Here is a 10000-nt window from a genome sequence, read left to right as displayed (position 1 = left end):
TGACAATTTAATTGGTTTATAAAAAAATAAAAGCATTCAAATGGAAAAAAGACCATTACTGCATAAAAAGTAATCGACAAACTATAGGCTACTATAAAAACTGGTCAAACATTGGTCAAATTGTCAAATTGTCAAACAATAAACATACACGAATGTTGATGGACACCTGCATCAGCTGGGATTGAACCTGTGATCTTTCAGTTACGGTACAGTATATCGTGTGTATATGTGTGTGTGGTAGGCCAGTTCTCAACCCCTGGCCCCTAAATAATCATATTCAAACTATATATATATATATATATATATATATATATATATATATATATATATATATATATATATATATATATATATATATATATATGCCCACCCCACTTTGAGAACCACTTTCGGTAGGGAAAGTGATATTTTCACTACATGTAACTCTTCTTACCAGTTCGTACCAGTTCCCCCTCAGTGAGAAGGAAAGTGCTAAAAGCCCGAGAAATGGAAGGGAACACTCTGAAACACACACCCACACCCACACCCACACCCACACACACACACACACACACACACACACACACAGGGTTGGGAAGTAACGGATTACATGTAACGCCGTTACGTAACGGAGTACAAAAAAAACGTAACGGTAACGTCCTAGAGTACATTTTAAAATGTGTAATCTGGATTACAGTAACGGGGGTGTTGTAACGGGCGTTACAGGAGGGTTACGTTCTCCCCTTCCCCTCATTAATTTTACAAACAAGTTATAAATTATTATAACACCAAACAGCCACCTGCAAGAGCGCACACTAGTCCGCACACAGACCGCAATGGATTGGAGTTGAGCAGCGCGTCTCTGTGTCAAAAATCCTCACAGACTGGAGGCTGCTAATATTGCATCAACAGCGGTGTTGCCAGACTTTGCGAGAGAAATAAGCAAATAGGTCTATGAAAACAAGCACAAAAGAAGCGACTATAAAAGGCCACATAAGCACTTCATAGCTATATATGTCGTCCATTAAACAATGTGCATATTTATATATGTTGGCTATTTGAAAATAGACGATCTACAAGCTCACAACCGTTCTACCATTATTTACAAGCAACTTCAGAAAAATGAGCCCAAAGTGGCTTATAATAATCAGACTAGGCAACACTACAGACTCTTTTTCGTCCTCTTTGCAGCGCTGTTCCTGCATAAAAGCCTTTACTCTTAACCTTAAACTGATCAGATGGTTTGGTTAAAGGGACTATAATCTATTAAAGTGTCTTTCTTTGGTTCTGATTGTTACTAGGTTCTGATAGTAACTTGGTATATTCTATTTATTTTATCTAGTCTATGTATAGCCTTCATCAGCCTGTCAGTGATGCGTTTTCAACAGAAATGCGCATATTGGCAGTCAGCTGTGTAACACTAACTGATTAACGATGGCTCGTTGAGCCTGTATGCGCATTTGACCACATAGCAATCAACAGCACTAATTAATGTCAGCTCTGTGTGTGTGTGTGTGTGTGTGTGTGTGTGTGTGTGTGTGTGTGTGTGTGTGTGTGTGTGTGTGTGTGTGTGTGTGTGTGTGTGTGTGTGTGTGTGTGTTTAATGTCCAACTGAATGTTTTCTGTAGTGTAGATATCAAGTCTGGGGGGTCTCCAAATATTTGCGTGATAGGACCTTTTTCTTGTATTTACATTAACCACATTGATTGATTGATGTACTTTATTTAGTAAGACATGAGAACAGTACATGGCAGTACATAACAGTACATGGAAGTACAAATTTGCAATACAAGGTCTACTAAACTGGATAGCTCATTAAGCACGTAGCTTGTTTAAGATGAGATCCCCATGCACACAAATCATGTTGACATATAAGAGACAGACAGATATACACACTACTATACAGAATGTCATACAATCAGTTTACAGGTTACTGGTATGAAGTATGAAGGGTGAAAAATATGTACAAAAAAGAAAGAGAGGGGGGGGGGGTAGGTTAGGTTAGGTTAGGACATGGGGTAGGTTAGGACTTGGACAGGGGCCATTTTTGAATTGCAGCCTCCTGAAGGTGTATCTTTAGGGCATTTTTGAAAGTGAGTAGGGTTTTACACTCCTTTACTCCTTTTGGTAGGGCATTCCACATTTTAGATGAATAGCATGAGAAAGAGTTCATTCCCTTTGTTGTGCCAAATCTGGGTTGAACATGGTTTGTGGAGCTGCCTCTGGTGTTATGATCATGGACTTGATTAACATTTTGGAAGTATTTTGACAAATACAGGGGGATCCCAATGTTGTGGTGTATCTTGAAGACCAGGCCCATAGCAAGTTGCTGTACTCTGTCCTCAACCCTAAGCCATCCAAGCCTAGCAAAATGGGCATGGGTTAGATGGGCTTTGTAATTGAGGCCAAGAAGTAGCCTTACAAGTTTGTTTTGGGATGTTTGGAGCCTTGTTTTTAGGGCCTTGGAGGTGTTGTGATACCATGAAGTGCATGCATAATCATAATGACCTTGTATGAGGGCCCCTATAAGAATCTTCAGAGTATTCTTACTGACTTTACGAACAAGCCTCCACATCCTCCGTGTTATTTTGTGGACCTTTTTGATCGTCTTTTCAGCGTTTTTGTCACCTGAGAGGTTTGCCTCCAAGATGGAACCCAGGTAGGTAATTTCCTCCTTTCTTGTGATAACATTTTCACCCACTTTGATCGTGAAACTCTCAGCCTTTCTAAGGTTAGGGTTGGACCCAAAGAGGATGGATTCCACATGAACCCTAATATCCCTATATTCTGAGGGGAACAAGAAGAGGTAGAGGGGAAAAGAGCAGACCAAGTACAGAGCCTAGGCTCAACTTTACTAAGTACTGAGAGTTTGACATGTCTGATAAATACACTGATGACAGTGCTGTTGAACAAGTCTATGAAGCTATCTATGAAATCTATGAAAAGGTTTAATCTGCAACACAAATTTTATACAATATGTAGTGGGGGTCCCTGCTTCATCTCTCCCTTAGCTAAAAAAAACCTTGGGGACCCCTGCTGTAGTAATCAGAGTAGACCCTCTCCCTCACGCTAAACTTAAATGACTTCTACGTTCCACTTCTCCCCAAAAAAATGACAACTTTATTTTCCATCCTGAATGACAAGCCTAATATTATTATTGTATTTTGGCTATGTGCGATAACTGCAAGCCAATGTTCAGAGATTCAGTATTTGTCTTAATTTCTTTAATTAACATTTATGTTGTTGGCAATAATTCAACTGTCAGCCAGTGTTTTGAGACATATTGTCTTTTATTGCTACAAAATAAATGATAAAAATAAATTCTACATGCATAAATTATAATTTAAAAATATTTTTAAAAATGAAAAGATCGGATCGGGAAAGATCAGGATCGGCAAATACTCAAAATCAAAAGATCGGGATCGGATCGGGAGCAAAAAAACGTGATCGGGACATCCCTACTTAAAAGTAATCCAAAAGTAACTGAAAGTAACTATAGTTACTTTTTAAATGGAGTAATCGGGATTACGTTACTAACTACATTTTTACTGTAGGGGATTCCTTTTTAAAAGTAACCCTCCCAACCCTGCACACACACACACACACACACACACACACCTCAGATCTCTCCACTGCGAGGCTCAAGGTAGGGGGAGTAATGCGACCTCATATTTATTTCATGTGTTAGAGTTTAACTGACATTGGGGGCAGGTGGAAAACTAAAGATAAGCTACTGCAGAGTGACCCATTATTTTACCTGGGTTACACCTTCTGACAGTGGTCCACGGACCACCGGTTGAAAACCCCTGGACTATAGGTGATCGCCTCAGTAAGGACTGTCTGTTCTTAGCTCCCCGATTAGCCATTTAAACCCTACCCTACCTCTGTATATGTTCATGTCCAGAGTCCCTCAGTAGCTTTACACTATCGTGACTTTCAGGTTTTCACTCTCCATTATATCTTCGCTGAAAATAAATAGCAGATCGACAAGTTGCATCTCGCGGCATATTGTGAGCTTGTCGATCTGCAATTTTCTGTGAAAGTTTCCCCCCAGAAATATGGATTCTAGGGTTTAAGTGGTTAGGTGGTAATTGGGCAGCGTTGAAGAGCCTGCCGCTTTGTTGTGTAGTCTTTCTTATTTTCAGTGGTAATTCTGAGTGGGGGGGGGGCTTCGTGCCCAGGGCGCTGTACAACTGCACATCATTGCTCTTTTTTTTGTAAATTAATGCCCTACTTCGTCATACCACTATACAGTGTCACACAAAAGTAGCAAAAAATAGCCGATCTACAAGCTTGCATCGCGTTGTGAACTTGTAGATTGACTATTTTCAGAAAATCCTTTAAAGTTAAAAAGAGAAACTGTCTGTGGTGTTTTATGAATATTTAACCAATGACAAGTATTACCAAGAGCTTGTGAATAAATAATAACTACATTGTATACACTGGAACACAGGTTTCTTTTTTCCATTATCTGAAAAGTAACAGTTTTGGACATAGAAGGTTTCCACCCGATGCTTATCCTCTGTATTGTAGGTGTTTTTTCTACAACCTCCGCAGACAAACAGTGGAGGTTGGCAGAGACAGAGACCACAGTACGTAGGGGGAATCAGTCATGAGGAATACTCATTTTGAGAGCAACAATGTTAGTCATATAGTCTTTTGATTCATCTGAAATGTTTTGGTTTTAGTCTAGTTTTAGTTGACTAAATATCATAAGATTATTAGTAGGGTAAACTAAGTCTACAGTTGACAATAACATATTTTGGCGTGCCGTGATGCTTGATTTATACTTAGCTGTGTGCCGAAAATAGCACATCTACAAGCTCACAACGTGTAGATCAGCTAATTTCGGACCGTGACACCTGTGCACAACCGAGCTTAAAATGGCTTGTCTTAGTTCTACTGGATCACTTCTTCGCTAGTCACACCCCAATATTTTAGTTTTTATTTGTTGACGAAATTGTCTATATTTAGTCATGCCGGTTGTCATCATAGCCTAGTTTTTATTTAGTTTTCGTCAGTGATAAAAGGTAGTCGACAAATATTTTTCGTCATAGTTTTAGTCAACGAAAGTAACCCTGCTGGGAGAACAAAAGTCACATTATCTCTTCCCTTAAGTTATCTTGTTCCATTGTATCTTGTCTGGTCTAGTCTGGTCTTACAGAATGTTGTCTTATCTTAGACATACTGTGTGTGTCTACTGTGAGTGTGGGAGTGTGAACACGTTGCCCTTGCCAACCAGCAGTGGGTTGTTGTTGTGATGTCGTGACGGAGACTAGGAGAGCACAGGAGAGGAGCAGCGTACAGACTCCACTCAGCATGGTGCGATTGCACGATGTGCGTGCGTGCGTGCGTGGGCACATGTGTGTGTGTGTGTGTCTGTGTGCGTGCGTGCGTGCGTGTGTGTGTGTGTGCGTGTGCGTGTGCGTGTGCCAAGTGGTCGGTAGATGGGTCAGGGGTCAGGGTTGGGGTCAGGGTCGGCTCAGGGGGCGTGTTGCCTCATTGGACAGGTAGAAGGGTCAGGGGTCAGGGGTTAAAGGTTACCTCATTGGACAGGTAGAAGGCTCAGGGGTTAAAGGTTAAAGGTTACCTGGTGGGACAGGTAGAAGGCTCAGGGGTTAAAGGTTAAAGGTTACCTGGTGGGACAGGTAGAAGGCTCAGGGGTTAAAGGTTAAAGGTTACCTGGTGGGACAGGTAGAAGGCAGCGATGCCCAGCGGCCAGAAGCAGCAGAGCATGGAGAAGACGGTCAGAGCCAGGTGGTCCCTGGGAGGCATCAACAGGAAGGTGTCCTCGCTCTCACTGTCACTGGAGTAGTCACTCTGAAATACACACACACACACACACACACACACACACACACACACACACACACACACACACACACACACACACACACACACACACACACACACACACACACACACACACACACTCATCACTGTCACTGTCACTGGAGTAGTCACTCTGTGAAGTTTCAAAGTTTCTGCATGTATACATTTTGAGTGCTTATTCCAGTCTTATTCCAGGCAAATTATTAAGTTAAACTTATTCCACTTTAACATCAATGACTACCGAAACGAATAGATCTTCTTTTGCATGCTTAACCACTTAAACCATATAGTATACTGTATACTCTGTTGACCGAGGTCCTCTGGGGTGTTGCCCCCTCCTTTTTTACGTCAAAGATTTACAAATACTAGAGTTTCAGGCCGCGTAGAGTTCGGAGCTTGCACATCTGCTATTTTTGGCAAAAATAAATAAATCTTGAAAGTATATTTTTTTACACAAAACTTCCCACCCAAATACATTTGGGTGGTCCTTGACACGAAAGCTTGAGAAACACAGTGGCTAAAAGCAGAAGTACTGAAACTCAATGAAGCCTCTCCTTCTCCTCTGAGAAAGCGAACTAGCAGGTGTTTCAATGTTAAGCCTTTATTCCCAGAATGCACCCTGCTGTCACCAGATGGTTCCCTGTCCTCTCACCTCCATGATCCATCCATCAAGATGCAGGTTGTAAAGACACACGTACTGTACACAGCTGGGTACAGAATTATACTACAGTACATTGTTCTCTGACAATACACCTGGTAGCAACTAGCAAGTACAAACTCTGAACTGTATCTCTCTCTCTCTCTCTCTCTCTCTCTCTCTCTCTCTCTCTCTCTCTCTCTCTCTCTCTCTCTCTCTCTCTCTCTCTCTCTCTCTCTCTCTCTCTCTCTCTCTCTCTCTCTCTGAATCTCTCTGAACATCGTCTCTGTCGGGTGGAAACCTCATATGTCAAAAACTGTTAACTTTCCAGGATTCAAATTCAAAAATAGAAAAAGTAGCAGATCGAGTAGGCCGTTAATTTACGGAAAAAACGTTAAAATATCAAGATAAGAGGTTTCTGCCCGACAGCAACTATATTTAACTGACCAGCTACAGTACAAGGTGCCCAGCAGGACCCATTAAGGTCATTCCTCGTACCAAGTTAATCAGTAGACATGACAGAGCCTTTCTATTCAGTCTGTAGTAGCTCCCAGACTCTGGAATGTCCTTCCTTTTCAATCATTGTATCTGTTGTATTATGCAAAGCACTTGGTGACTTCTCTGCAATCGGTGTGAAATGGTTAATGTGAGACGTACATTGTAATGCACTTTGAACAGTCAAAGTCCACTCTGAGATGATAAAAATAAAGACCTATTCTCTCTACTGTTCCCTGTCTATACAGTACTAAATATAATAATTAAAAGACTGTCCTGACTTTGACACATCTTATTAAAAAAGTGGAGCATACAGTATATCGTCTCTGTCGGGTGGAAACCTCAAATGTCCAAAACTGTTACTTTTCAGAATTCAAATTCAAAAGCATCAAAAGTAGCAGATCTACAAGCTCAAAACGCGTTGCTGTAGTAAAAACACAAAAAGATAGAATATGGATATAAGAGGGTTCTACCCGACAGCAATGATATGTGTATTAGATATAAAGTGCACACGTGCGTGCGTGTGTGTGTGTCAAAGCTCCTCCCTTTGTCACACTCTTGACTGAGACGATAAGATCACGTCAAACACACAACTTCCAGTGTGAGGAGGACACACTGTCCGTCCACTGTTACAAGAGAGAGGACGCACTATCTGTACACTGCTAGGAAAGAGGACACACTGTCTGTCCGCTAGGAGAGAGAACACACTGTCTGTCCACTGCTAGGCGAGAGGACATAATGTCTGTCCACTGCTAGGAGAGAGGACTGTCATTCTACAGCTACAGGAGGGAATACTGACCGAGACCATTGCAACCTGCTGCTTACTCTGTCAACTGAATGGACTTTAACAAGAACCAGGATTCACAGTGAAAGTAAACTTCAGGGAACATTCTTAGAAGAGGGAGTGTTACCACGGCACACGTTTGTGTCTTCACTCAGAGACTAAATGGCTTCCAAGTCGTCGCTTTCGGAAGAGGATTTTTCCTGCGCTGTGTGTTGTGAAATATTCACAGATCCTGTTATTCTGTCGTGCTGCCACAGCTTCTGTAAAGCCTGTCTGCAGGAATGGTGGAGAGGGAAGGAAATAAAGGAATGTCCGGTTTGTAAGAAGAGACATTCAACGGAACCTTTTCATAACCTGGCTCTGAAGAACCTGTGTGAGACCTTCATACAGGAGAGACGTCAGAGAGCTTCTACAGGGTCCGAGGTTCTCTGCAGTCTGCATGATGAGAAACTCAAACTGTTCTGTCTGAAATGTCAACAGCCACTGTGTCTTGTGTGTCGAGATGCTAAAAAACACACAAAGCACAGAATGAGACCCATCGATGAAGCAGCTCTGGATCACAAGGAGGAAGTCCAGAAATCACTGAAGCCTCTACACGAAAAACTGAAGGCCTTCAATAAAGTTAAAACAAACTGTGACCAAACTGCAGAACACATTAAGGTCCAAGCCCAGAACACAGAAACACAGATGAAGGAACAGTTTAAGAAGCTTCATCAGTTTCTACAAGAGGAAGAGGAGGCCAGAATCAAAGCACTGTGGGAGGAAGAGCAGCAGAAGAGTCAGATGATGAAGGAGAAGATTGAGGGTCTGAACAGAGAGATATCAACTATTTTAAACACAATCAGAGCCATAGAGGAGGAGCTGAGAGCTAAACACATCTCATTCCTGCAGAACTACAAGACCACAGTGGAAAGAGTCCAGTTCACACTGCAGGACCCACAGCTGGTCTCAGGAGCACTGATAGACGTGGCCAAACACCTGAAAAACCTGACCTTCAGAGTCTGGCACAAGATGAAGGACATTGTCTCCTACACTCCTGTCATTCTGGACCCCAACACTGCCGATCCATATCAAATCCTGTCTGATGATCTGACCAGTATGACAAGTGGAGAGAAACGTCAGCTTCCTGACAACCCAGAGAGGTTTGACTTTTGGGGAGATGTCCTGGCTTCTGAAGGCTTTAACTCAGGGACTCACAGCTGGGATGTTGAGGTGGGAGACAATCCATACTGGTGGCTAGGTATGTTAGCAGAGTCTTACCCGAGGAAGGGATGCAAAGAGGGGCAATACTGGAGAATATGGTTATACGACGGTGTTTACAAAGCAGGCTCCTTATCGGGGTCAGACACTGTTCTCTCAGTGAAGCAGAAACCCTGGAGGAGTCCAGCTGGACTGGAACAGAGGAAAGATGTGCTTCTCGGATCCTGATACTAGTACACACATACACACCTTCACACACACTTTCACTGAAACGCTCTTGCCATTCATTTGTAATGGTGATGATACTTTCCCTCTGAAGATGTTACCAGGGAAGGTCAGTGTAACTGTGTCATCTGTTTAACACAGTGGCTCTCAAACGTTTTCATGTCAAGGACCCCCAAATTGATACGTGTTTGGCCGCGATCCCCATTTGAAAAGATGTTGCGCCAAGCACCCCATAAGTGAATTTTGTTGTTGTTAACACGGCTTCGTGCCGCGTGTCGAGCTTGTGGATCTGCTACTTCGGATGTTTTTGTGTGACGCTGTAGTATGATCAAGTATGGCGTTAATTTACCAAAAAAACACAAAAAGTTAGAATATGGAGATGAGAGGTTTCTGCCCGACAGCGACGATATCAAACTGGGGGTCCTTGATAATGATTAAAGGGTTTGATAACCAACTAGTCCACAGACGTCACCCAGAGATCATCATCATGGACTGAACTCACCTCCAGCTCCTGGAACTCGTCGTCGTCGTCGATGTCGTACGACAGCGTGTGGATCTTGGCCTCCTCCGCCGAGAGCTCCAGGAACCTCCCGTCGGCCAGGAGCAGCGCCTCCTTGTGGGCGGACGAGGAGGCGGCGGTGGTTCCGTCGGCCAGTCCCTCGATGAAGGTGGTCTCGCAGCTCTCCCCCCCTACGCCTCCTCCCCCCTCGCCCCCCCAGTAGAGGATGAGGCCCCCGGGGGCCCGCACTCTGAACCGGGGGTCGAGGGTCACGGTCTGGTGGAGGGTGCTGGCGCTCAGGAGCTGCGGAGGGGGCGGGGCCCCTCGTCCTCCGCCAACCGCTAGGCCT

General features: G+C 43.3%; 1 protein-coding gene and 1 pseudogene across 2 annotated transcripts in view; one reads left to right on the top strand and one right to left on the bottom strand.

The window, feature by feature from the left end:
- The window catches only part of syndig1 (synapse differentiation inducing 1), a gene marked incomplete at both ends in the record, with an annotated part of 27798 nt that overhangs the window by 5606 nt on the left and 12192 nt on the right, over window positions 1-10000 (bottom strand). Inside the window, 2 exons of the mRNA XM_084076042.1 lie at window positions 5662-5799; window positions 9655-9998. Of these exons, the coding sequence (XP_083932168.1) occupies window positions 5662-5799; window positions 9655-9998 (482 nt within the window). The remainder of the gene's footprint in view (window positions 1-5661; window positions 5800-9654; window positions 9999-10000) is intronic.
- LOC311058082 (E3 ubiquitin-protein ligase TRIM39-like) lies at window positions 7890-9288 on the top strand (annotated as a pseudogene). The gene has a single exon. The product of its transcript is annotated as an E3 ubiquitin-protein ligase TRIM39-like (transcript).

The sequence above is a fragment of the Gymnoscopelus microlampas genome, assembly GCF_963454915.1.
Source record: "Gymnoscopelus microlampas genome assembly, chromosome: 13".
Lineage (NCBI taxonomy): Eukaryota > Metazoa > Chordata > Actinopteri > Myctophiformes > Myctophidae > Gymnoscopelus > Gymnoscopelus microlampas.
This window is presented reverse-complemented; position numbering and strand designations above follow the sequence as displayed.